General features: G+C 37.0%; 1 protein-coding gene across 1 annotated transcript in view; it reads right to left on the bottom strand.

The window, feature by feature from the left end:
* The window catches only part of LOC119084366, a 75,408-nt gene extending 50,141 nt beyond the window's left edge, over positions 1-25,267 (bottom strand). The window contains exon 1 of the mRNA XM_037194316.1: positions 24,787-25,267. Coding sequence (XP_037050211.1) covers positions 24,787-24,856 — 70 coding nt within the window. The 5' untranslated portion in view covers positions 24,857-25,267. The remainder of the gene's footprint in view (positions 1-24,786) is intronic.
* Between the last annotated feature and the right edge of the window lie 1,973 nt (positions 25,268-27,240).

The following is a 27,240-nucleotide window of genomic DNA, read 5'->3' as shown; positions in this document are numbered from 1 at the left end:
CGTACAATCAAAGTTTCGTTCAATTTATGGCGAAGGGATGGTTGTATTTAATTGAAATATAGGTTCTAAATGAAATTGCTTTAGAGTTTCAAGTAAGTAGTTTATTACCATGGTGGCTAAATAATTCATTACAAGAATATGTGCCGTGTACGAAGGGCCCACATGATCTTGTACATACTATTAATCAGATATGGTTTTCATTAGAATTGGCTTACACAATTCAGTTGTTCATTTATAAAGCATTCTAGCTAAAAGTCATGTTGTTGGCTCATTCATTTCAAATTTCTAACAAATTTCAAATAATCAAATTTCTTATCCATTTTGGCTTAATGCTGTTGAATTATGCAGCTTTCGGTGTGAGATTTGGTAGACTTGGTAGACAAGACGATAAATGTATTTATTGACAAGCGTATTCGATGAGTTTCTATACAAGACTGATGTGACGAAGTAATATAACTAAATAGCAAACACCCTTACATGTGTAAATTGACTTTACCATTTAGTTAACAGTGTGTTGTGATGTTGATAAAACACAAATCTCAACAAATGCAATGATTCCGAAGCATGGTGGAAGCAACGACACGGATAATAATTGAAACAATGTTCATTCCATGCGCTCAGGGTTGAATTTGTGTATGGGAATTCACATATCTCCACTGTTGAGAATAAGAGCCAGGCTCTGCTCTGTTTGCACCTTTTCTTTTCGATTATGTTAATTGCAGAAACGCGTGGAGTTAACTCAAAATAACCGTTTACTTTTTGTTTGTTTCCATATGCATTTCATAACAGTAACGTATTTCTTTTTATTGCTTCCATTCCACACGTACAAAAGAGTGCAACGAAACACTCTCTCACGTCACTCCGTTTACTCAACGTTTACGATACAACAATGGAAAGGGGGGATTCCTTCTTGATTTTTGTTTCTGACAAATTGTCACACTAATTCTTTAGACAAACTTTAGACAACAAGACAATACTGCTTGTTTCAATCTAAGCGTTTAGTGCCTCTGAGGTGGCTCGGTAACTAAATTGATCAAATGAATTTTTTTTCTAATTTGCTCAGCTGGATATAGGTTACTGACCTCATTTGTATCTAATATTTCTTGCTAGGTCGGGAAAAATCATTTACACTGAATATCACGCGTCAAAAGTTATCGGAAACCACACTTTTTTAGTTCTCTCTCAGCAGACCTTGCAAACTAGGGATCCAGGCGATGTTTTACTTAATGGTGGAGTTTGTTTATGTTATTCGTCAAAGAGAGAAATTTGATACGAAAGCGGAGCTTACTCTCCGTATCAACGGTAGTGTGATGCACATCGAACGATCAACTCGAACGCGTATTTTCGGTTTCGTTTTTATTCTCATTCTTCTTCTATACATTCAAGTTCAGCCTTGAACGGTGTGTACTATATTTGGTTTTGTTGTTTGTGTATTTCATGGTGCGACGAGTGTAAAGCGGTGTGCATCACAGGATTGAATCACAGATATGTGTGAATTCGTATACCACGAGAATAATTTTTGCATACTTATGTATGATTCGTCTCGACAAAACACACATACTTATGCAAAAACTATTCTCTCTGCATAAGAATTCACACGTATACTGTAATTTCGTGGTTTCAATCCAAGTGATGTTATTTTGTTCAATAAAGTTCAGCCGCCGAACAAAAGTGCCGGATAGCTTGGCCCATCATGAAATCCGATATTTTAAATTTTTGTATGGAAATTCAAGTGCTCGGAATTGGTCGCATTTTACCAGACTTGAGCCTGAATATCGAAAACCTGAACTGATTTAAATTTGATCTGACCTAACCTGTTTCAGATTTAACATGAAATAACTCAATTGACCTGCTTCAGTTGCATATTTCTTGAGCGTCACATTTCTATGAAAAAGAGAGTATGAGCGACGCACTTCTAGCAAAAGTTTAATGAGTGACAGCTCCAAACAGAGTACTTCTTTGTATGAGAAATTTTAGAAATATTTCTACAGTGCCAAAACCGCTGATGGAAAATCATAGGGAGCACGGGAGCATTCGGGACATTCGGTACAATTTTTTTTAAATTTTATTCAAAATCGGGAAGTTTTTGCCTATCTTGCTCCCGGGAAGAAAATCGGTTTTTCCATCAGCAGCCAAAACAATACCATCTCGACACGTTGCAACGAAACTAGGCACATCGTGTGACTTAAATATCTACTTTTCCATCCATCGTATGATGGGACATTTCAATTTGGAAGCAGAATGAATTCCGTTTCGTTTTTCGCTGAAAACTTCCTAAGAATTCTCCAAATTCACCCATTTTAGTTCCATAGAAAGAATATTTATTGCGTGTTTCAATTCAGCTTACTCTTCGTACGAGTGGAAGCCCGTTATTAAGTAAATGCCTGTAGATATACCATATTGCGATTATTTTTCAAATTAAAGGATATAGATAAATATCCGAGTGTAATACTCTGCCTAATTTATGTTCAATACGCCACCAACATATTTTAGACATTAAGGATTTGAGAAAGATTATTGCTAAGTCCTCAAAAGTATTATCCACGGGTTAACAATAACTTTTGTCGACGATGGTGGTTTCCATTTTAGTTCCAATAACAGTTTGCAAAAGAGCACAGTATTCTTAAAGTTAAGCTCGATGAAGCTACAAAAACAAAAAAATTGTGTACGATGATGGTGTGCCTCTCTCATTGCATGCACACAAAAGCTCAGCAGGAAAAATACAATTCCTTTTGTGTACACCATTCGCAATTCACGTTGTAACGCTATTATGTAGGCAAAATCGTTTTTATCCACACAATAACAATCATTATATGATACAATGTTGTAGGTTGAATGTACCCACCCATAGAGATACTAGTAGTAGGCTACTACACACGGTGCAGCATGTAAATTTTAATTTTTGAATCGAATGGTCCAACAAAGAACAACAAACTTTTGGTAACAATTAGAAATTGACTCTAAATTGCGAAATAGTTTTGTTTATTTGACCGTCCGAAGTTAAATGCAAAATATTCTACATATATTCCAGTACGGTCATGGATAGCAAATTGTGAATAGAATATCTTCGAAATGAAAACAGTTCGTAAAGCAATTGCCTGAATTTCAGATAAACATACCGCATATACATTGAACAAGATGAAAGTTTGCAAGAAAGGCATGCAACTCTACCAATTATTGTGGCTAAGTGAGATGATAATGTAAAACACGATTGAAAATCGATTTTCTGTGTCTCTCTGTCACTTTATTGTATACGAGAATATCGTTGCTATTTAGCAAAACTTTAACGAAGTTTATGAGGTCAGATATTCAAATTATTTCTTTGTGATGAAATTTCCAAAATATTTGCATGACAAAATGTGTGGTTTTTCCGTTTCAGCAACGCACTTCAAGCAAAAGTGCTATTAATGACAGCTGCCAAACAGAGTACTACTTTGTTAGATAAAAGTGTCCGAATTTTTTTACAGTGCAAAAATTTGTTCGATACACTGTCCAGTTTCAGTACCCTATTTAGAGTACCACTCATGCTTGAAGTGTGTTGGTTTCAACTGTTAAAGCTGAACGATTTGCATGACCCAATGTTAGAGGTGTGCGCCGGTCACTTTTCCTTTGATCGGCGTAACCGTCGGCGTTTGTACTAAATAACTACCTAGAGCAATGAGCTCTTCAGAGGAAATTAGGTAATAGACCAAAGAATCAGATTCCTCAGTTTAAATAAGTCGGCGTGAAGAAAATTTGAGGGCTATAGCAATTACGCCGACAATTTTTAAGCGTTTCCGTAAAAAGTCAAAAAATTGTCGGCGTAATCGCTATAGCCCTTAAATTTTCTTCACGCCGACTTATTTAAACTGAGGAATCTGATTGTTTGGTGTATTACCTATTTTCCTCTGAAGAGCTCATCGCTCTGGGTAGCCATTTAGACCCAACGCCGACGGTTACGCCGATCGAAGGAAAAGTTACCGGCGCACACCTCTACCCAATGTATGGTTTTTCCGTTTCAACTGTTGAAGCTATACGATTTGTGAAAATTCGAGGAAGACAACATTGTAATAGGCGACATAGTTTATACTCATCACAATAATGACAGATAATTTTCATAGCTTAAGTCCGAAAACACCCAGGTACTGAAAAAACAGGTTAGGACACCCACGAAGGCTGGTGACACACACATTTTGACAAATAGATCATCTTCAAGCTACGCTACTTTTAGACATAACCTCACTTAAGTTTCGTTAAACGTTCCGTTCATTCATTCATTTCTTTGAGATCTTTTTAAAGAGTATGGCATTTCCTATGTATGGCACTTCAAACGGCCTAAAAGATGATCTATAGGTACACACATGTTGTTGAACACAGTCTTTACAGATTGTTTGAAATGTCAACTTGAAGAAAAAGAAGAAGTTTTTATCAAGATGACATTTCAAACAATCTGTAATGAGTGTATTCAATAAAAAGCATCTATTTGTCAGTGTGTCTACGCCTTCGTTATCAACTCAGACCTATTCTTTCAGAACCTTGAAAAAAACACGAGCAATTTTACTTTGATGGGATCGACAATTATGCTGCGTTTTCCATCGTTTAGTCTGTGGTGAATATCGAATTTCAAAGGAAAACGCAGCATAATAACGAGTTGACGAGGTGTAAACCGACTCTCGAACATCGCAGCGAATTGTTCCGTTTTACCACCTCGTTAAGAATTTAATGAAACGATCGAGTTACCCAACCAATCCAAAGTGCTAAATCTTCAAGGCCGTTTGAAATGCCATCCACATCAAGAAATGCCATCCACGTTACAAAAAATCTCATACAAATGAATGAACAAAACATTTAACGAAACTTAAGTGAGGTTACCTTTGAAAGTACCGTATCTTAAAGATGATCTATAGAGTGTTTAAGTGAGAGAGATGGCGAAATAACAACCTATTGTTCCATCTCGGGTCTTCTGTCAGATTCTTTTGTATTATCGATGACAGCAGACCCCGAGTTGATTTTCCATCTCGCTCTACTTAAACATCGTATTGACTGCATTTCACTGTTGTCGTAATAAATACCGATTGTCACGTACCAACGAATAGACTTTTTTCCGCTCCGCCTGAGCTGAACCTTTTTATTATTAAATTGAATAAAAAAAATTGTCCCCGAACCATCATCATCATCATCCTGTCGTCTTATTCCTCGAGGGAGCAGATACAATTTGACGCCATCGTATTCGGTTCGGTGCGAGTGCCTTGACTTCCGTCCGAACCATACTTTTCCCTTTTTGGCAATGGCGACCATCGAGGACAGTTCGATATTTCCGTTCGCCCTGTCATCTCTTTACTTCCATATACTTTGATACTTCTAAAGAGCACCGCTAAAAGTATCGCAGCGGTATGAATGAATGGATTAAGAACTTAGGGCGAGCTTAGCGATATGTTATTCACAACAGAATTGGATGATATATGTAGAGGGATTGTATGATAGTTTCAGTAGTATAATTTACACAAACTGTATTAAATGGCTTAGTACACATGTAACAACTTTTGTTTTGTGTATAATTACGAGAAAGTGTAACAATAACTCGCAATAATAGGTACTCGTTGTAAATACATAAGTACATACATCCACACATCCATATCCATTGTGTATGCAACGAACAACAATGGCACTGCAATAAACTCAAAATAATCATTTCATGCATGTAAACTACACTACAGTGTTATAGTTCATAATAACGAGGTGGGGGGCAATTTAATTTAGCTTATGAAATAACAGAACACTTGTGATAATATATGCAACCCAGCATCATAATGAGCAAAATTTGCAAACCGTAGATGCCTCTGTTACATAAATCGTTGTGTGAATCTCAATGCAAAGTATACTTTATTAGGATGTGCATTAAAGTACTTTGCACTCGATGTCATAAATAACCATTGGTATTTGTTGGTATTAATATCAAGAACTTCAATTTCAATATCTTGGTAACCGAGAACCGACATTATTTTGTTTAACTTTAGATAGTTTAATTAAATCACTTTTCGAACGGGTGTGAAGGATACAAAAGGTGCATATGCATGCATACTTCAGATGCTTCGGTATGTGCTCCGAGCTCTGATGATATGATATGGCAACGATATAAAAGAGATTATGACAATTAGTACATTATCTTACAGCTAAGTTTTGATTGTGGTAATAGAACTCTGTCGTTATCAAAAGGAAACACAGGTTTACTCGAAAACATGAAGTAAAGTAAACACTTCACGGCGGTGAAACTTTGAGTAATAGTATTCTCAATACCCTCTCTAGCAACAAAACTACATTTATTAAGGTGGTAAAAATGCAAAGTGGTAGGAACAAGGAAAAAGATGGGATTTTGACAGTGTCAAAACGAAGTTTGTTCGCTAGAGAGTGAGATTTTAGACGAACTTTTTGACCGAACAATTACGTAAATTACGCTATATCCCATGTCAAACGTAAAACAATCAACACCATTCGTTGAAAGTCGTTTTTGACAACGCAGGAGAGAAAAAAGTCATTTTCTCACCTCCTCTGAAACGTTGGAAGTCTTTGTTGTGAAAAACAACCTTGGGTAAAGAGTTGGAAATTACATTTCGAGGGTGTTGTTTGTGGCCCTCGCTACGTCCTGGCCTCACCCTCGAAATACGATTTCCAACTTTTCTTCCCTCGTTGAACAAATGACTATTAACAACATTAAATTGCATTAAGCTCACTATTACCACTTCACAGTTGTTTACCAACAAACAACAACGTCTCTTCATGAACAAATACTGTTCAAAAACCAGAAAATTATTTAGTAAAAACGCGGAGCTAAATTTTTTTACAATGACCTGACCCATCCAAAAGTGGGGTCCTAGTCTATTACACGGAATGTTAAATCAACAGCCGATGAAAAATACGATTTCCGATCCGGATGGCTGCAAAGTAAAACGGTTCACTTTCGTGGCATGTTTAACGAACAAATTTATTCTTTGTACAGTGTGGTTACAATCGATTTCCATAAATTCTATGCCAATCGTTTTAGGTTTCGCTTCTCGAATTTTTGATGGTAAATTATCGGCATATTTTAGGTAAAACTCTCAGCATAATTGTTCTCACATAACCTTTGATTTGTACAATCAGAGTCTAATTTCTTGCATGTTTACGTTTTTAACTTGACGAGGTATACAATCCCATATTTGAGCAATGGAATGAAATAATTGCTGTCGTTTGTGGCGCATCTCCAACATTCAATGTTGTAATTTGAACTTTGAATATTTGATCGTTGAATGTTGAATATGTTGGGTTGACATCTCGTCTTCGTTCTATGTCTTCAAGTGGCCAGAAGTAAATTCATTTGATGAAGATGACTCTTCTCATTTTCTAAATATTTGTGAGTTATATGATCATCTGTTCCTTCGAATTCTCGTTTATTCCTCTCTATTTAATATGAAATGATCCGAACGAATAACGTCAATGGAATCGTTTGCATTTGAATGCAGTATACGAACGTATACACAGTAGGGTGGATAAATTTAAAATTTTTGATTTTTAGCCGAAAATCGTGTAGTGTTCCATGACCGTCAGAGCACATTGATCATTTTCTAGAAGAACGCCCCCTGATCATTTTCTAGAAGAACTTTTTTTTAAATTTTATGTTTTAAGAACCTACTCTTAGGCTGAAAAATATTCGATTCTTAATAATTTCATTAAATGATTTTTTACCGGCTGCGCCATATTGTGAGCAGTCTTTTTTGCCGCATTTAAAATAATAAAACTTTAAATAAAAATCCTTTTTTTTAAGTAAAACCATTAAAACACCCAAAAATGTGTTACTTTTAAAGAAAAAATTGGTTTGTGTGATAATATGTCCCACTTGGAGAAAACTTTGCACATTGTGTAAATTTACATAATCTGCACTGCTCAGGTTTCTCCAAGTGGGTTAAATTATGACTCACAAACCAACTTTTCCTATAAAAGTAACACATTATTGCGTGCTTAAAAGGTTATACTTTTTCAAAAAAAAAAAAGATTTTATTTTGCCTAAATGTTGGCTACAAATTTGGAAAGGTTCTATTGCTTTTAATTGTCTTAAAATTAAAAAGAAAGTTCTTCTAGAAAGTGATCAGGAGGTTCTGACGGTCATGGAACAGTATGCGGTTTTTGAATTTAAAAAAAAATTAAATCGATCCACCCTAACACATAAATTGAATCGAAAAACGTGCATGGAAAATGATTGACGCCGTTGACAATTTCAATAAGAACATATAATTCAACATTGTGAACATATTGACACGGAATGCAAATTCGCGATATTTTTCACAAACAAATTGAAACCTGTCGCATTTCAAAAATGCATGCAGGTAAATCCATCCGTCGATTTATTTCGTTGTCTCTTGCCCGCATTCAGGGAAGAAATTATTCATGTCACTTGTTCGTTACGTTGAATTATTTCGTAGAGAAAGTAGTTTTGTTTTCGTTCAACCTCTAATTTGCGATGTTGTTAGGGACGAAAAACAAATGGAAATGCCACCCAAGCGAGCCTTTCAGCTAGTAAGCCGTTGAGCTAGTTTAACATGCTGGCGCAAAACAATACTTCGTTACGTGTGAGAAGCGATTTCTACTTTTTTTGTAAACATTTTTTAAAATATTGATTTGCAAATTAACTTTCATCATTAATTGATAGTGGCACTAGCTGTCGTTGTAAAATGTAAACAGTTCTGGAAAATTCTATTATCTTGAGAAAATCACACATTGCACATGCTAACCCTTTTAATGAGGTTACAATAAACGTTGTTAATGCTCAAAACAAACGAGGCATTGAAAACGTGTTTTGGTCCTATTTTTCATGACGAAATTTTCGAAACTGTCAAATGAAGTTAGAACTTTTTCTATTCGAAATCGCGACTGCTGCATCTGTCAATGAAAACTAGGACCAAAACACGTTTTCAATGCCTCGTTTGTTTTGAGCATAAACTCTCTTAAATACCAGTGACGTGTTTCAGAACAATAATGGAGTGCGAGCTATTGTTCTTTCGCTAACACAAGTATCACATGCGTGAGGCGTGCATGAGATATAGAAACGTCAAAATAATAAAATCTTTTCAAAATCCCGTGAGTCTTTCAGTTACGGCCTTACGGTGAGTACCCAGTTCCTGGCAAATTTCTGAAAAATGTTGACAGAAAATGTAAGAGCCATCTGTCAAATATTTTTCATGCATGATGTTCATGCATGTATTTTTCGTGGTCTCACGAACTGTGAACTAGTCTTAACATACACACGAAATGTACTCTCACCTATTCTCTATTTTAAACTGTTTTCATGTTCGAAATGTTGTCGTTTAACCAACTAGATACAGCATTGATAAATAATTTATGTTTCCATCGTAAATACATTGATGCAGATCTATCAACTTCCAGTCAGATACTCAAACAAAATATTCATGTAAGTGGTTCGAAAACCAGAGAAAACCAGGTCCGACACATGAAATAGTATATTTCAACATACCCCGATACACGCGCGCGCGAAGCCCTAGCGAAAACACACATCGAGTGTGTATTGGGGTATTTTGAAAGATATTTTTCTGTAATAGTGAGAGTGTGTTGGTGCATTCCTTCCCAACCGTTACTTTTCTTCTCGACCGTTTACTTTTTCCCTACCGACCGATTCATATTATAGCTCACCAATACACTCTCACGTATGTAGAAAAGTAGTTTTTCACAACGGACATGAGAAATAGTTATTTTCTTCACTCCGTTGAAACTTTGGAAGGATTTGTGTAAAAATGTTGCGTTTAACTCGGGAAAAAAGTTGGAAATTTCATTTTGTCGAGTGACTTGTAACGCTCGCTTCGCTTTGGCAACACGCCCTTCCCTCGTTGAACAAATGACTATTACATTACACTGTTACCTTTCATCACTATTGTTGACAAAGGTTTCACCTGGTGAAAAAAGACACTTCATTTCATACGTCATCCAAATGAAGCATGAAAAGGTTCACTTTTAACAGAACCGTATATAAATAGCCATATCCTCCGGTTTGTAAATGAACAGACCATACCTGGTTTGTACATTCATTGCACGTTATTACATTGGCGACGAGTATTATCGAATCCTCGCGTAATTTTGAAGATTTATCTAAGTTTACAATAAAGAAAGGCAAAATAGCGAGATTTATCAGTTGAAGAATGTTGATTCTATGGTGAAATTAAAAGAAACGATTAAACAAAGTGGATTTCACATTGGCCACATGTGAAAACAATAGTTATTTGTGTATCTGTTTTGGACGATTGTTTTTAGGCAATTTCGCGAGTTGTAGCCCGAACGAAGTGAGGGCTACATGCGAAAGTGCCTAAAATCAATCGTCCAAAACAGATACTCAAAAAAATTTTCATGTAAGGGGTCGAAAACCAGAGAAAAATCTCAAAACTCCCTCATTTTCGGCCCCGACACATGAAAAAAATGATTGTGTAACAAGCAACATTATGAGAACTAAGATGACGAATTGGGAAAAGGATTTGAAAAGAGGAATGAAAGGAAAAAATAGAATTCAATTTCCTACGCCAGGTAAGAATTCAATTTCGGATGCCATGAAAAAGTGAGTTTTGAGCAGAGAGTTGCTAATATGACGCCTGGGTCGTTTCGACGGATAGAGGGAATATGTCGAATGACAGTTGGGTTTTTGAGAGAGAATTCAATACATTTTCGCTCAACCAATTTCAAAATCATTCGACATATTCCCTCTATCCGTCGAAACGACCCAGTCGTCATATTAGCATCTCTCTGGTTTTGAGGCTAGAATTGAATTTCGTAAGCTAGGCAAGAATTCAATTTCGGATGACATGATGAAAAAATCGAGGGAAGAAAAGTTAGATCTGATCGGTGGTGGAAAGTGAGAATGTTTTGCTAAAAAGGCAAGAGTTGTAAAAAGAAAGTCTTGAGCAAATTTTTTTCTGAATAGGCGTAGAATTTAATTTCGAATCGCTGGTTAATAAAATAATCGACGAGAATTGAATTCCGTTAGCCAGATTGAAAAAGAAACGTTTTGAGACTAGACATTTGTCTTTAAGGCAAGAATTCGGTATTGGATGCCAAGGAAAAACGAGTTTCGAGACAGAATTAAATTTTGGAGGCTATTGCTAGCTCGTCTGTATGTATATATTTATTCGTTTAGCCTTGCTATGGTTCTTTACAGTTTAATTTACACTTTGTTTTACATTTTAATCTATACTTTACTCTAATATTTTCACGGTAAACCAATTTTGTGGGATGTAACCATTAGAGACACACTAGCTCCATCTTATATAAATCAATCGTCCAAAAAATCTGGATCAATTGCAGATAATGCTGAAAGATTCAAGCATAATCATTACATACGTTTAAAAGAAAATTATTTATTTACACCCATTGCTTTTGAATCATTAGGTAGCATGGGTCCCGAAACAAGTACATTTATTAAGAAATTGGGTTCATTAATGCGAAAAGCTTCTGGCGAACCACGCTCCATGGATTACCTATTACAAAAGGTTTCTATTGCAATTCAACGGAGAAACGCTAGTTGCATTTTGGGGACTTTGGGACGTAATAGAGTTGATGATTTTTATTTATTGTAAATATTTGTTTTTGAAAAGATCGTTTTTTACTGGTTGCGCTTTGCAGCCTTTTTTTCGCTTTTAAATAAAAAAAAAAATTATTAAACTTCTCATTTTGTTCCTTCGATCTTTCGTTACATTTCATTTCATTTTTATCATTTTCATCGGGCATCTAATTATAAACTTTGTTTATATTTACACGAAGAGTGAGCATTTATGAAGAAAGGCAAAGAGTTTAATTTCGTAATAATTCGACCGAAGTGGGGCGGGATTGAATTCCGTTTGACTAAGTCTGGATAAAATGCATTTATTTTTAACACGAGACGATTGTTGAAGAGAGCATATAGAATGGAAAATAGAGAAAAAGAGAGAAATATAGACAGATAGAAAGAAAGGAAAACAAAGACAGTCACGAAATAAAGATTGCTCTCTAATGTCTAATGTTTCGGTGTTGTTTTGCTAACTATACTTTCCTACAGGAACAGGAGAAAAGGAGGAAGTAGATGTAGTATCGTAGCACACTGTGCTTATTATGTCATGTTAATATTTATTTATGATCAGTTACAATAGCATCGTCAGAGTAAAAGAACATGTTAGTACAGTTACAGTATAGTTATTTTAGTATTTGACCAACGCACTTCAAGCAAAAGTGGTACTCTAAACATTTTCCATAATTTTGCCATAGCGCAGAACAATTTGTTGCTTAAAATAGTGTTTCCAACGAAAAAAAAATTAAATAGCCATACTAAATGCTGTTGTACATATGTACACTTCATCACCTGATATATTTTGTATATCAAAACTGAAATTACACTGAACGAAAACTAAATTTCCTCGGAACTTTATTAACTTTTCTTGAAATTATTATTGAACGAACTGTATCCAATTACATACTAAAAAACCAAAGTCTATTCAAAGGAAAACATAGAAAATTTCATATTGTTGGAATGTTGTTACAATGAATAGCAATTCAGACTCATACAATGTGGTAGTTTGTGTACAATATTATTGCCATGTTCCACAATGAAGCTAAAGTTTAATGAAGCAATGATCATGGTGAAGCCCCATGTTTTGATTAATGTAATAACGGGAATGTACGACCAGGATGCATTTCGGGTAAACACATTTTTCATGCGACGTGACCACATGCGCGGTATTTTTTGATTTTTATCGGATTTTCGTCTCTTTGCATTAATAGTTGTATACGTCCAAGGTTCTGACTTTCAGAACCTTGGTATACGTAACCGTTCGGATCGGTTGATTTGAGGTTATTTCGCGAAATGAAGTAACTATTAAAGTGACGTTTGAACGGTATAGTATGGACCTTTAAGAGGGTAGAAATACGAATTTGCAACTGAATGTACTAATGGGTACATCAACATTAAAGATCATAGTTATTTTGGAAAAGAACAAATAAGGACATTTGTTTCCCTTTTACTAAGAGTTTCTACTAAGGGTTTTTTTTTAGTAATATGAACCGGTTTTTTTTAAGTAATATTAGCCAAACTATGTTGACCTGCTAATTAAACCTGAAATATGCATGCACTCCTGGAACACTAGCAAACTAAGTAATATTATATCGACATGGTCCATTGGTTCGAGAAAGAGACTTATGTGATCGTCTCGAATATGATCATTTAAACTAAGTTTGTCCAGGGTCGAACTGGCCACCAAAAAGCGAAGTACGTAAAAAAAATGAACATCGACCCTGTTACGTCAAGCTAATATGACCCTTTGAACATTTTGCCCGAAACGAGGCATGACATCATTTATCAACAGCCAGTTACATTATCTGTCTAATGGGAGACGTTCAACAGTATAGAGCATATAGCTTCAGTGTGGGTAGATTATATTCTTTGAATCCACGAAATAGTCAAACTTCTTAACAAGAAGTTCTTATTTACCGCAACGCGCTGACAACCGCACACAGAAAACTTTTTAATTTTAATATTTTATTGCGATCAATCTTTAAAATTCTAATAAATAAAGTTGGCACGCAGGACCATGTGCAGACGAAACAAAAATTGAAATAAAAACAAATAAATCAAATTGAACAACGTAACCCATTCGGAGCAGTCACAGTGCGGTGAGAAGCATACACCGAGTATAGCCACAATGATAATAAAGATGTTATATTATCATTCGGGGAATTGTCTATGCATGTTTGAGAACGGCAAGTGGCAGACAGGTAACAAACATCTAACATATTGTTTGTGAATTTTTGTACAGCCAGTTCGGTTGAACCTTATGTGTGCATTTGGCACCCACCACATACCATCCACAATATTGCTGAATTTATGTGGCTGGCAGTTGGAAAGGGGCACATATTGGCGTTTTACTTTCGTAAGTTTGAGATATTGTTACGAATTGCCAATTGTCGTCTGTGCTTTTATTTATTTCCCAGAAATTGAAATCATACATTTTACTCGCTGTAGATATATGTTTGTTACATCCCCGGGTAACTTATCAAAACCGGAAGATGGAACAGTTTATTCCGATGATTGAATGCAAGCAATTTCGTTCTTTGTACCCTGATTTGACATCTGATTTGGTTATATTCAATGCATATCCATAGCTTTCAGTATAAATTCAATTATTTTAGTTTAATGCTGCCATGACTAGCTTCAAAAGCAAATTGGTTGTTTCTTAAATTTGCATATTTAGACCCGTACGAAGTACTGGGGTCTTATAGGTTTACGCATACGTTTGTAACACGTCGAATTGGACTCCCTGAGTAAGGGGAAACCTATTGTGGTTGTACAATGTACATAGATGCCAAATCAGTGAAAAAAAAATGTCCGTCTGTCCGTCTGTCTGCACGATAACTTGATTAAACCCATCCGATTTTGAAAATTCTTTTTTTCCCGTTTGGTAATGTCAAAACACAGGCTAAGTTCGAAGATGAGTGATTTTGGATCGACCACTCCCGAGCTGTGGCCCAATAAGTGCTTTACGGTTTTTCGAAGATATCTCCGGACATTTAAACGTTACACTTGTAAGTGATACGTCAAATAAAACGTATTTACAATACCGATCGACAAAAAAAAAGTTTTTGGAAATCGGATGACCGACTCGTGAGTTAGACCCCTTGGTGTGAAACAGGCACAGGGCGGCAAGCAGTTTTTGCAACATTTGAACATATTTCGTCTGTTAGCTTTATTAGATAGGTATTGACCGTACCAATCAGGGAAAAAAAAGTTTATGAAATTATGTTCTCCGGAGCGTGAGCTAGGTCTCTTGGAGTGAGCTCTTATCTGGCTACTCGGCCGTACAGTGAACGTGGAGTATTTTGTCAATATCTCGAGTAAATTTTGACCGAATTTCATGAATTTTTTTTGTTTGAAAGGTGTTAACGAATGTAAAGCGTCGGTACTATTTCCGGTCTCCTAACAAAATGGATGCCGGCGGCCATATTGGATTTTATTAAAAGTTATATATCTTGGGAAAAATGGTACTTACAGAGTTTCTGTTAACATGGAAATAATTTGTTATGTGTGTGGCGTTTCAGGGATTCCATGTATGGACATCTATATATACCTATATACAGCTATATTGAGCTATATACAGGCATATAGAGCTATATAATAGCATATTCTTCTGTGAAATGTTTATTTAAAGTGAAATATAGGTAAATATAGCGAGTATATGAGTATGCGAGTATATTATTTTCCTGAATAGAAAATAAACAAAAAGCGGAAAAATTAAAAGCTCATTGAGGGAGAATTGGCTCTCTCCAAACCAAACAAGGTAAATATAGCGGCATCTGTTTAAATAGGAATTTATGAAAGTTGACTTCGTACGGGGCTGTCTATATTGCCTCCGGCAATTTATTTGTATATGATAACAAGGCAAAGAGTGGATAATGCAAGTGATTTTAAAGCGCGAATAGCTTTTCAGCAGAGAAGAAAATGAAGTAAGAGAAATGAAGAGTTTCACAATAAAGGCTTTTGATACGAATAGGTGTTTCGTACGGGTCGGCGTTAGCTATGTTTTTTGTTCGAATTTACTGATTACGTACCCGAGAGCTCTAAATCATCACTGTTCAATTGATTGCAGTTTGATTTACATAATATAGAAAACAGAAAACTCAGAATTTAGCTACCTGCTGGTTTTTAAAATTGAAATTTTTTAACCCGAACCAAAACGGAACTGCAAACATTCTCAATGCTCAAACATTCTTATAAGAAGAATGTTGAGGGTTTTCTTCAAACGTTCGTTCTTTTTCTGTATCTGAAATGCATAACAAATTCAAACAAAACACAGAAAACACTTGACAGGAAAACCAGGAAAACTGAGTAAAAGCAAATGCCTCAAAAGAGTGTAAAAAAAACTCTTTCCTTGTCTAACTTATTATCACGAGCTATTGCTCAAAAAATTCGTCGTTTCATTCTGAGAATACCATAGGACATACGTCACATTGTGTACTTTTGTGAAGGTCGATGAGGTTAATACTGTCCATCAATACTGTTGATATAAGTGAAAAGCCTCGAGAAAAATGAAAAAATGGCTTTGTTCGTCAAAAAAAGTACTGAAAAAGTTCATTTTCGAAAAGGAAAATTTGTTCCAAAACTTTTCATTCCCAATCATTAAGATAACTGAGAAGCGTGAAAAACGTAGAGCGAGCAGATTGACAAAAGGGACTGACCAATTGCGACATATTTGCTATGAATATTTCGTTTATTCAGTAAACTATTCAGTGAAATGAAATTTTGACAGAAAATGCAATGAAAGTGTAAAACAGGTATGGTCTATTGTCCGCCCGGAGGACATAAAAATTTAATTTTCGTACTTAAACGCACTCATTTTCATATTATTTTGACATAAAATGTGAGTGCGTTTAAGACGAATTCGCCGATCGACCATACCTGTTCTAGACTTTCATTGAGAAAATGAGACAGAAAATGACAGAAAATCTGCTCGTGTGGAAAAATGAAATGAGACAACACACTTCAAGCATGAGTGCTACTATAACTCGACAGTGTATCAAACAATTTTTTGCACTGTAAAAAACTAAAAAACATAGCTAACGCCGACCCGTACGAAACACCTATTCGTATCAAAAGCCTTTACTGTGAAACTCTTCATTTCTTTTACTTCATTCTCTACTGAAAAGCTATGTTAGATGTTAGGTAATTTTTACTTACATTACCCAGTCTTTTTCTTGTTATCATACACAAATAAATTGCCGGAGGCAATATAGAAAGCCCCGTACGAAGTCAACTTTCATAAATTCCTATTTAAACAGCTATATACCGCTATATTTACATATAAATAAACATTTCACAGATGAATATGCCTGTATATAGCTCAATATAGCTGTATATGGGTATATATAGATGTCCATATATGGAATGCCTGCCTGAAACACCCCACACACATAACAAATTATTTCCATGTTAACAGAAACTCTGTAAGTACCATTTTTCCCAAGATATATCACTTTTAATAAAATCCAATATGGCCGCCAGCAGCCATTTTGTTAGGAGACCTGAAATTTTACCGACGCTTTACATTCGTTAATACCTTTCAAACAAAAAAAAAATCATGAAATTCGGTCAAAATTTACTCGAGATATTGACAAAATACTCCACGTTCACTGTACGGCCGAGTAGCCAGATAAGAGCTCACTCCAAGAGACCTAGCTCACGCTCCGGTGAACATAATTTCATTTTTTTCCCCTGATTGGTACGGTCAATACCTATCTAATAAAGTGAAAACAGACGAAATATGTTCAAATTTGGCCGACCTACAAGCAAAAACTGCTTGCCGCCCTGTGCCTGGTTCACACCAAGGGGTCTAACTCACGAGTCGGTCATCCGATTTCCATAAACTTTTTTTTTGTCGATCGGTATTCTAAATACCTTTCATTTGACGTATCACATACAAGTGTAACGTTTAAATGTCCGGAGATATCTTCGAAAAACCGTAAAGCACTTATTAGGCCCCAGCTCGGGAGTGGTCGATCCAAAATCACTCATCTTCGAACTTAGCCTGTCTTTTGACATTACCAAACGGGAAAAAAAGAATTTTCAAAATCGGATGCGTTTTACTCAAGTTATCGTGCAGACAGACGGACAGACGGACATTTTTTTTCACTGATTTGGCATCTATGTACAACCACAATAGGTTTCCCCTTACTCAGGGAGTCCAATTCGACGTGTTACAAACGTATGCGTCAACCTATAAGACCCCAGTACTTCGTACGGGTCTAAAGATTTTCATGCAAATTAGTACTCTATTTGACAGTTGTCAAAATGCTTGAAGTGCGTTGAATCAGATTTTTTTTGCTTCACATATATAGCTTAAGTTAAGGTATTCGTTTGTAAGACAGCAATTGCCTCCATACACAATGAGCGCTGTCGTCAAAAAATGTATGTCATCGTTGTCCAACAAATTACTTATAACTACCAAGCCTACACTCGTTTCATGTAGCAGCGGCAAATTATTACGGTTACATATTTTGCACGTCATGCTGACATCATTTTACGTATGAAATATTGTTTGTGAGTGTCAGTCTACGGTATACACAGGTCACTGGCGGACAATATTAATTCGGGAGCGGTGAAGGTAATTAATACTGGCAGAATAATGGAAATTTTAAAATTTTACTTTAAGTTATATTTAACATGACTTCAGTAGTCGAACACGTATTGTCCCTTCATTCATACAAATGTTTACCAATGAAAGAACAAAGTGTCTGACTGCTGTGGTACATACAGGAAATTAATTCACGCCGTAAGTGCGGTCGAAGTTCGAAATGAAAAGTGCGGAGGTCTTTCTAACGTATTTTCATACAATGAAGCGAAAATTATGGAATCAAACGCCATACATATACATTGGCTTGAATGTGTATGCTGAAATTCACGTCGTAAGTGTGCCTAAAATTTGAATTTTAAGTGAACGATTCGATGAAAAAGTGAACCGAAAAATACATTTCAACGCTTCGTTGTATGAAAATGACGGTCATGACGGTACGTTAGAAAGACCTCCGCACTTTCCATTTTGAATTTCGATCGCACTTACGGCGTGAACTGTTTAAACATTACACACACGTATACATACATCGGTTTGTTTTGCCTTCACAGTTTTTGCTACGTACAATCAGACTATAATAATGTCTATGAGTCGGATACATTTATGATGAAAACAAACGAGACATTGAAAACGCGTTTTGGTCCTTGTTTTCATTGACAAATGCAGTAATCGTAATTTTCGATAGAGAAATTTCTAACTTTATTTGACAGTTGCGACAATTTCGTCATGAAAACAAGGACCAAAACATGTTTTGAATGCCTCGTTTGTTTTCAGCATTACCCTCTCGTTATTCGTGTACCAATGAAATATTAAATGGCTTTATTTTTGACAACGGACAAGCAAAAGTGCTTCAATTCTATTTTGCATGAAAATCCTTTTTGTCCAGTTTCAGTACTCTTTTCCGAGTAGCACTCATTCTTGAAGTCCGTTGCTTTTGATTACATCATTTTATCGTACCTATATCGCAATGATGTGTTCAAAACCAGCACCTAGTTCGTCATTCGTGAAATGCAGACTATTTTTCCAAGTTTCATTGATGTTTTCTTTAATGAAAATTCATTAGAAATCATCAATTCGAAGCTAACATTAATTAATTTATGGATATGTGGAATGAATTTCCACAAAAAAAAATGAAATGTTCATTATATCGACGAAACATGTGTGCATCCAGCCATATTATGAATCAAATTTTTGCGGAAACGAATGAATTTAATCACTTAAAAAAGTAAACCCCCGCAGCTCACGTGACGTCATTTAAGCAGCACTACCGATATTAATTTGTTAGACGCAATTCACACCCTGTGACACCTTCTTTTTTCCGTTAAAGTGTTACTTCAAACTTTTAAATTCGGTAAGATCGAACCAAACACCTTTCTACAACATTTCGTACATCGAACAGAACTCCTTGACGTTGCACATAGTTCCAGCGCTCCCATCGCTATCCGCAGCTCGACAATTGAGCATTCGATGAGTGATCACAACGTTGTCTTGTCGCATATTCCGATTCCCGTCAGTGGTAAATATGCGTCGGTCATGAAGACCGTGATCGATTATGAGAAAATCAACCTTAGATTGAATGAACTACTCATTGATGGTGAGTCTCCACCGACCGACGACGTAAACGCGTTGTACTCTCGATTCATCTCTTCCTTTAAAACCGCGATTTCCGAGTTTTCGGTTACGAAGGAAGTTAGGATTAAGGCCAAGCATCTTAGCTGTCCGTATATGAATGACCACCTTGAGTATTTGATTCGGAAGATGAGTAACCTGAGAATGAAGATTAAGAGGAAACGTCGGACTGGGCTGGATTGTGCTTATTTGGTCACTAAGCTCGAGGTGTCTAAGATTGAGTTCAGTAATTACCAGGCTCGGTACAAGGCGGATTACTATGAGGACCTTTTTCGAGACTGTAGTGATCCGAAGAGGATGTGGCGAAACATCAATCAACTGCTTGGCAAATCGAAGGGCAAAAGGCCAAATGTTTCTCTGAAAGACAGTGGCTCTGTCGTCCCTGAGCGCTTGGTGTCTCAGCGTTTCAATGAGTTCTTTTCTAAAATTGGTACCGATTTGGCCAATGTCATCCCTGAGACAGGTCACGACGATCTAAACAAATTTCAAACTCTGAGTGCCAATCCGCTGACGATTTTTCTGGAGCCTGTGACGGTTAGTGAAGTGTCCACGATTATCTTGTCGATGGACGTTGATAAAGCTTTGGGATTCGACGATGTTTCTGCGGCGTCGCTCAAGTGTTGTGTGTCTGTCATTTCCCCTTTTCTTACCGTTCAACCTGTGTCTGTTCCATGGCGTCTACCCAGATGACTTAAAGATCGCTAGGGTGGTTCCAATCTATAAGAAGGGTGATTCTGAGGACATGACTAACTATCGGCCGATTTCTGTGTTGCCAGCGGTGAATAAGATTCTTGAGGTTATTGTTCAGCGAGCGCTGGTGAGCTTTCTTAAGCGCTGTAAATTTTTCCATACCAGACAATATGGATTCCGAGAAGGCAGTGGGACACACACCGCTTTGTTCGAGCTGATCAATATGATCAATGGGGAGATTGATGACAGGAAGGTTGTGTCTGGTCTCTTTATTGATCTATCGAAGGCATTCGACACAGTTGTTCATAAGTTGCTTCTCGCCAAACTTGAGGCAGCTGGCGTTAGGGGAATAGCACTCAGTTTGTTGAGAAGCTACTTGAGCAACAGGAAGCAATGCACCGACTGTAACGGCGTCCCACAGGGTGGTGTTTTGTCCCCATTGCTCTTCATCATCTTTGTCAACGATTTCTTCGAATTGCCGCTCAAATCTTTGCCATTCAGTTTTGCTGACGATACTAACATGTTCAAGTCTTCTGCTCTCGTTGTAGACAACATCGCAGATCTCTCGGATGACCTCAAAGTCGTTTCCGAGTATTTTCGCGTCAACAAGTTAACTTTGAACTTGAGTAAGACTAAGCTGGTTCACTTCCGCAAGCCCCACGTGAAGGTCGATGACTTGCCTGCCCTTGCGTTTAATGGCGTGACGATCGAAACGTGTTCCTCGGTCAAGTGTCTGGGTTTGGTGCTGGACGAGCATGTCGGTTGGAATGAGCACTTTGTCAATGTTAGTAGCACCGTCTCGCGCGGCACTGGTGTTATTAAGAGGTTGCGTTTTCTCCCAAGAAAGATCCTCAGAATTATCTACTACTCGACTGTGCACCCTGCGTTGACGTACTGTATCGGTGTGTGGGGATCCGCTAACAAGAGCATGATGGATGAGCTCCAGGTCTTGCACAAAAGAGCCCTTAAAGCTACTCACAAGCTTCCGTTGCGCTTTCCGACTAGGCTTCTGTTTAGTGCCGAGTTTCCGCGTATGCTCACAGTTTCTAAGATGTACGAGTTTGCAGTCTGCAAGTATGTGTATTGCAGCTTGAACGATGTGAAGCACCATTCGACTATTTTTTCCGACAATAACAACCGGTACAGTACGAGGTTTTCGTATCTTCTGAAGAAGCCCTCCGTTCAGTCTAATTACGGTAAGCGTAGCTTACAATACGCGGGTCCCACATTGTTCAACGCTCTGCCTTTGACCCTTAGAAACTTGCCTCGATATGAAGAATTCTCACGTGAACTCAAGACCTATTTGTTAGGTCGTAGCGATTTTAATTTTTAATTTTGATTATCCGACCTTGGTAAAAAACGGAGGACGAGATTCGGTGGAATACCGGAACCTGTCTAAAAGTATCAACAAAGCAAGGAGATCAGATGAAAGAAAATATAATGTCCAATTGGCTCAAAACATAATTGAAGCTAACTGCAATATGAAAGTCCTACGAAGAAAAATGACAAACGCCAAAAAAGAAATCTTCAAATTACGAGACAAAACAGGAACGATCCAAACGGATCGAAATGCGATATTAAACATTGCAACAGAATTTTATGAGAATTTGTTTTCTTCAGCAAGACAGAGCCCAACGGAAGAAACCGAAGATAGACCAATAATAAGAAACGTGGGATCGGAGGATATGCCCGACATAACTGTTGATGAAGTCAAAGCTGCAGTAGCCGAGATGAAAAACAAAAAGTCTCCCGGAGAAGATGGTGTTCCAGTGGAAGCCATTAAACTAGGTGGAGACTCATTATTAAAGGCAATCACGGCTTTGTTTAATCAATGTCTCCAATGGGAAGAAGTACCAGAAGCCTGGGAAAATGCGGTAATTACATTGCTGCATAAAAAAGGAGACATAACAAAGCTGGAAAATTACCGTCCCATAAGCCTATTGTCAACACTCTACAAGTTGTTTATGAAAATCATTACGAAGAGGAACACTAACAAGTTCGACTTCTACCAACCTGTTGAACAAGCTGCTTTCAGATCTGGTTTCAGCACAAACGACCATTTGCAGGTGATGAGAACGCTTATTGAGAAGTGTCGTGAATACAACATCGACATAGTCTTGCTATTCATAGACTTCGAAAAAGCTTTCGATTCAGTGGAAACATGGTCGATATTGGACGCATTAGACGAATGTAGAGTAGACTCAAGGTACTCCAACACAATTCGATATGTGTACAAAAATGCTACTTCATGTATAAAACTTCATAAGAGCACGGAGAAATTCAGAATTGGCCGAGGTGTAAGGCAGGGTGACACCATTTCACCGAAATTATTCACGGCGATTCTGCAGAGTATTTTTAGGAAGTTAAACTGGAGTAAAATGGGATTAAAGATAAATGGAGAGTACCTGAGCAATCTCCGCTTCGCTGATGACATTGTACCGATAGCAGCGAATCTAGGTCAGGCTCAGCTTATGCTACAACAGTTAAGTGAAGAGGCGAGCAAAGTTGGCCTCAAGATGAACTTATCGAAAACAAAAGTCATGACCAACATCGGGGACGATAGAGAAATCAAAATTGGTGACACTGTCATTGAACGAGTCGACAGCTATGTATATCTAGGACATAAACTGAAGTTAGGTCTGGACAACCAAACTGCAGAAATAAGACGTAGGATTGGTCTTGCATGGGCAGCGTTCGGAAAACTCAGACTAATTTTCAAAAGCAAAATGAATAATAGTCTGAAACGCAAAGTTTTCGACACTTGTGTCCTTCCAGTGCTCACTTATGGAGCGGAAACGTTAACTTTAACAAAAGCATCCGAAGATAAATTGAGAGTGACACAAAGAGCCATGGAACGGAGTATGCTTGGAATAACACTCAGAGACAGAATGACGAATCAATGGATTCGACAACAAACCAGGGTCGTTGATGTCATGGAAAGAATAGCATCTCTGAAATGGAGCTGGGCGGGACATATTGCAAGAAGGACAGACGAACGTTGGACCAAAAAGATCATGAACTGGCGACCATATAAAAGACGAGCTATAGGTAGACCACCAGAGAGATGGACAAACGGAATTAAGAATATTGCAGGTACAAACTGGCAGCAAATGGCAATGGATCGTACGAAATGGAAAGAAGTTGGAGAGGCCTACATCCAGCAGTGGATAGAAACAGGCTGAAAAAGAAGAAGAAGAAGACCTTGTTAGAGCTTAATTCCATTATTATTGTGTATTACTTCCATTAAAAACTTTAACTACGACTGATTGCGATCATTGTGAATTTTTACTTCCCAATTGTTGTTTTTTTTCTCAATTTTAATTATGAATCTCGCAATACCCATCCTTCACCCTCACCCTTGCTTTAGTTAAATTTTATTGTTTCAATTCGTTTCTTGTTTTGAATTTTTATACTTTGTTCAGCTGATTTAAAAAAAAAAATCGTAGCTCTTTCGAATTGACTTCGTCACACTAGAGCTACGCAGATGTTTTTTGTATTTATAATCGAATTTAAACTGAAATAAATGAAATAAATAAATAAATAAATAAATAGTTCCTAAAAAGACAAATTTCGTAGCGTTAAGGTTACAAGGTTGTAAACTTGGGGAGGTCATGCGTATCGCCATTTTTCACATCGGACACGTTGGACTTCTTTTCTTCAAGATACGGTACTTTCAGACGTAACTTAACTTAAGTTTCGTTAAATGTTTCGTTCATTGATTCATTTGTATGAGATTTTTTTTAAACGTGTTTGGCATTTCTTGACGTGGATGGCATTTCAAACGGCATTGAAGATGATCTGTAAGGCGAGATCAAGATCACTATGTGTGTGTGTATGGGTGTGTATTTATGTGTGTACATGTCGACGACTCAGCAAAACCTCTTTTTTACCGGTTTGGATCTTTTTCCGGTTGATGACTGACAAGACGCTTCTTATATTCTAAACAATTAATCGTTTTTGACCAAAAGTCTCATTGTTAGATCCCTCAAACGATACGCCGACACGCCGCTGCCGTCACTTGTTTTATCGACTCTTGGGTATATAACTTAGCAGTTGACTCAAACAGACAACAAGCAGACAACTAAAACTGAAAAAGTTTTTATTCAAAATTCCCCGGGGGTTGTTTGGAGAATTGAATAAGCTCTTTTCTTCCTACTCTTAAATCGCTAGTATTTTATTGTACACAATCCAGCTTTACATTGCGAAAGGGCAATTGATAGTCTTATTTTTACTTCATAACCACACAGCTTTTGTGTGTCAGCTTTATTGAAATAAAAATCGTAAATTGTTCCCTGAATACCCCCAATGTGCATATATAATGCAATCAAGATTTATATTGTTGTGTAGTTAATTGCAAGTTAATCACCTAAATTATCTCCAGCTAATGTATTCCGCAGCACCACCAATACAGCAATTAATCTTATATTGTTATCCATATCCGTGGAAATAATATCCGCATAACAAAACTAATTTGACTATTGTTGCACTATCTAAGCCATCGAATAGGTGCACACGGTTTGTCCGTATTTCGCTACACAATTTCGAGCTATGATGCCATGGTATACAATATTCAACATCAACAAACAATAATAATAATCTCACTTTCCACCACTTACGAGTTTATTTTACAACAATTCGTTTGATAAATTCATCTATACAACACAACACCGATAACAATGTTCGAGATGATCTTATAACGTTCATTAAATTTACACATCGCACACAATCAAAACAATGTAATCCGCGTTGAATGCATATTAAAATCCATGCTAATGTGCCAGCACTGGACAATTTGTCTACGAACTCAACCGAACACAACCAATTCACTTGATATCCAGAGTACAACTGAAACAAAAGCTTCGTCTGGATGTGAATGTATGTATACAGCATTACACCCTACAAGCTTTCGGAAACGAAAAAAGCTTTTGTCAATTGAGAATGAAAATTCATTTATGTGAATAAGTTTCAGAGCTTACAACAACACAGCGGCTGTTAGAATTTGAACGTTAGAATTCCTAACTATTCAAGTGTTTAACATTTTTAATTACGTGAAAAATGGTTTTTCTAAACTGTTGATGTGAGTTTGTAATTCACGCCGTGAGTCCGCTGAAAATCCACAATTCGAAACCATATGGCTGCGTTGACATTTATTTTTCAATTCGTTTGGCCAAAATGATTCACCCAAAATTTAAACTCTGAACAACGCTTGCTACGGTATGAATTGATAACCTGACAAAGCTTGCACCAAAAAGCTTGCACACGTTACGCACACAAAAATGGAATAATTTTAGTCATCTCTCTTTATGATGAACTATGTGTCGGATGAGTTACTCCTCCTGGTGAGACACTTCCTGTAGGCTGCACAAACTTAATAACTTTCGAATTTCGCCTGTGACCGTAGCGCTGTGGCACATTTCTCATTTAAATATTTTGCTAAAACTAAAGTTTCATTCAGACCTTGAAGTTTGTGAAATTTCAAAGGCCGATCGTATTTTTTGCATCATCAAAAGCCAATCTCGCGAATTCTATTAATTTGTTGATGTTTTAAGGCTCAACTCAATTACAAAAAAATATTAATACAACGGAACACTCGATAATTAGTAGACAACGTTGTAGCCTGGTCCACTCGAGGGCACTGATGAGAAAGTGCTTTTCCCTTCGGGTCAACTGTATCGCCACTTCAATTTTCCTTTTCATTTTCTAAAGAGTTTGTATCGGTTTTTAAGACAGTCAGAGGCAGTAAAATTTCAGCATGAATTTGCTTCAGCTGTTGTTGATATTCGGCTAGCGAAATTGCCTAAAATCAATCGACAGACACGTCACAACTTTTCATGCAAAGGGACGTTAATTACGAAATGAATTCTAAGATTGTCGCACTAGCGGGCCGAAACATAACACTGCACGATCACTCATTTTTCCCACGTCAAAAAGCCTCCAAATCTTCAAAAATGTACGTGCGTGTACGATTACATGTGTTGTGTGTTTTTATTCACACCAAGAAATCATGTCTCCTATCTTTACGAGAAAATGCAACGTCTATTTTGATTGCATAAGTTTCCGAATATCTCTTATTACGTTCATGCTAGAAGCAGAGCTGTGGACATGAACCAATGAAAGTAGATAAGTAGGTATGGCCAGTCCATACAAGTCGGAGCACATACGGATTTGCATGGCGCCACCTCAAACGAATTTACTTTCATTGGACATGAACAACCAAGTTACTGACACTCAGAATTTTAATTAGTCTACGCAACGCACAGAACAGAATTTTGCCGGTATAATGCCACTGTCTTAAGTTGAATTCACAGTCGTCCGTTTGCCAGCCGTTTTGCCCAAGGCTGTATACTTTGGGGAGGTCACGCAGATGCAGATACGCGGGTTACACACCACGTTTCATACAAAAAATTCACCACGCCATACAAATTCAATTTTGGTGAATTTGTTTGTATGGAAAAGGTGTGTTCCCGCGTATCTAATAAAATGGCGATCTGCGTGACCTCCCCAAAGTATACAGCCTTGGTTTTGCCTCTGTTTTCCAGCCGTTTACTTGACATTTGGAATTAAAACAATGAAAATTTCAATACAACAACAGAAAAGTCACATACTTAAATGGAGACCTAAACGAAAGCAAAGCGGATGACTGTGATGCCACCTCAACATACATTCCATACAAAATAAGAGGCCAATAACAATTAATAAAATCTGTTCCTTTGCCTGTTCTTGGATAACGTCGGTTTAAGACTTTAACACCCATTTTCCACACATTACACACACTTAAAATAGACTTCGTTCCTAACTGTCCAATTGGTTTATTGTCTGT

The sequence above is a fragment of the Bradysia coprophila genome, unplaced genomic scaffold (genome assembly GCF_014529535.1).
Source record: "Bradysia coprophila strain Holo2 unplaced genomic scaffold, BU_Bcop_v1 contig_732, whole genome shotgun sequence".
NCBI classification, from domain to species: domain Eukaryota; kingdom Metazoa; phylum Arthropoda; class Insecta; order Diptera; family Sciaridae; genus Bradysia; species Bradysia coprophila.
Note: the sequence above shows the minus strand (reverse complement) of the source record. Positions and strands in the feature narration are given on the sequence as shown.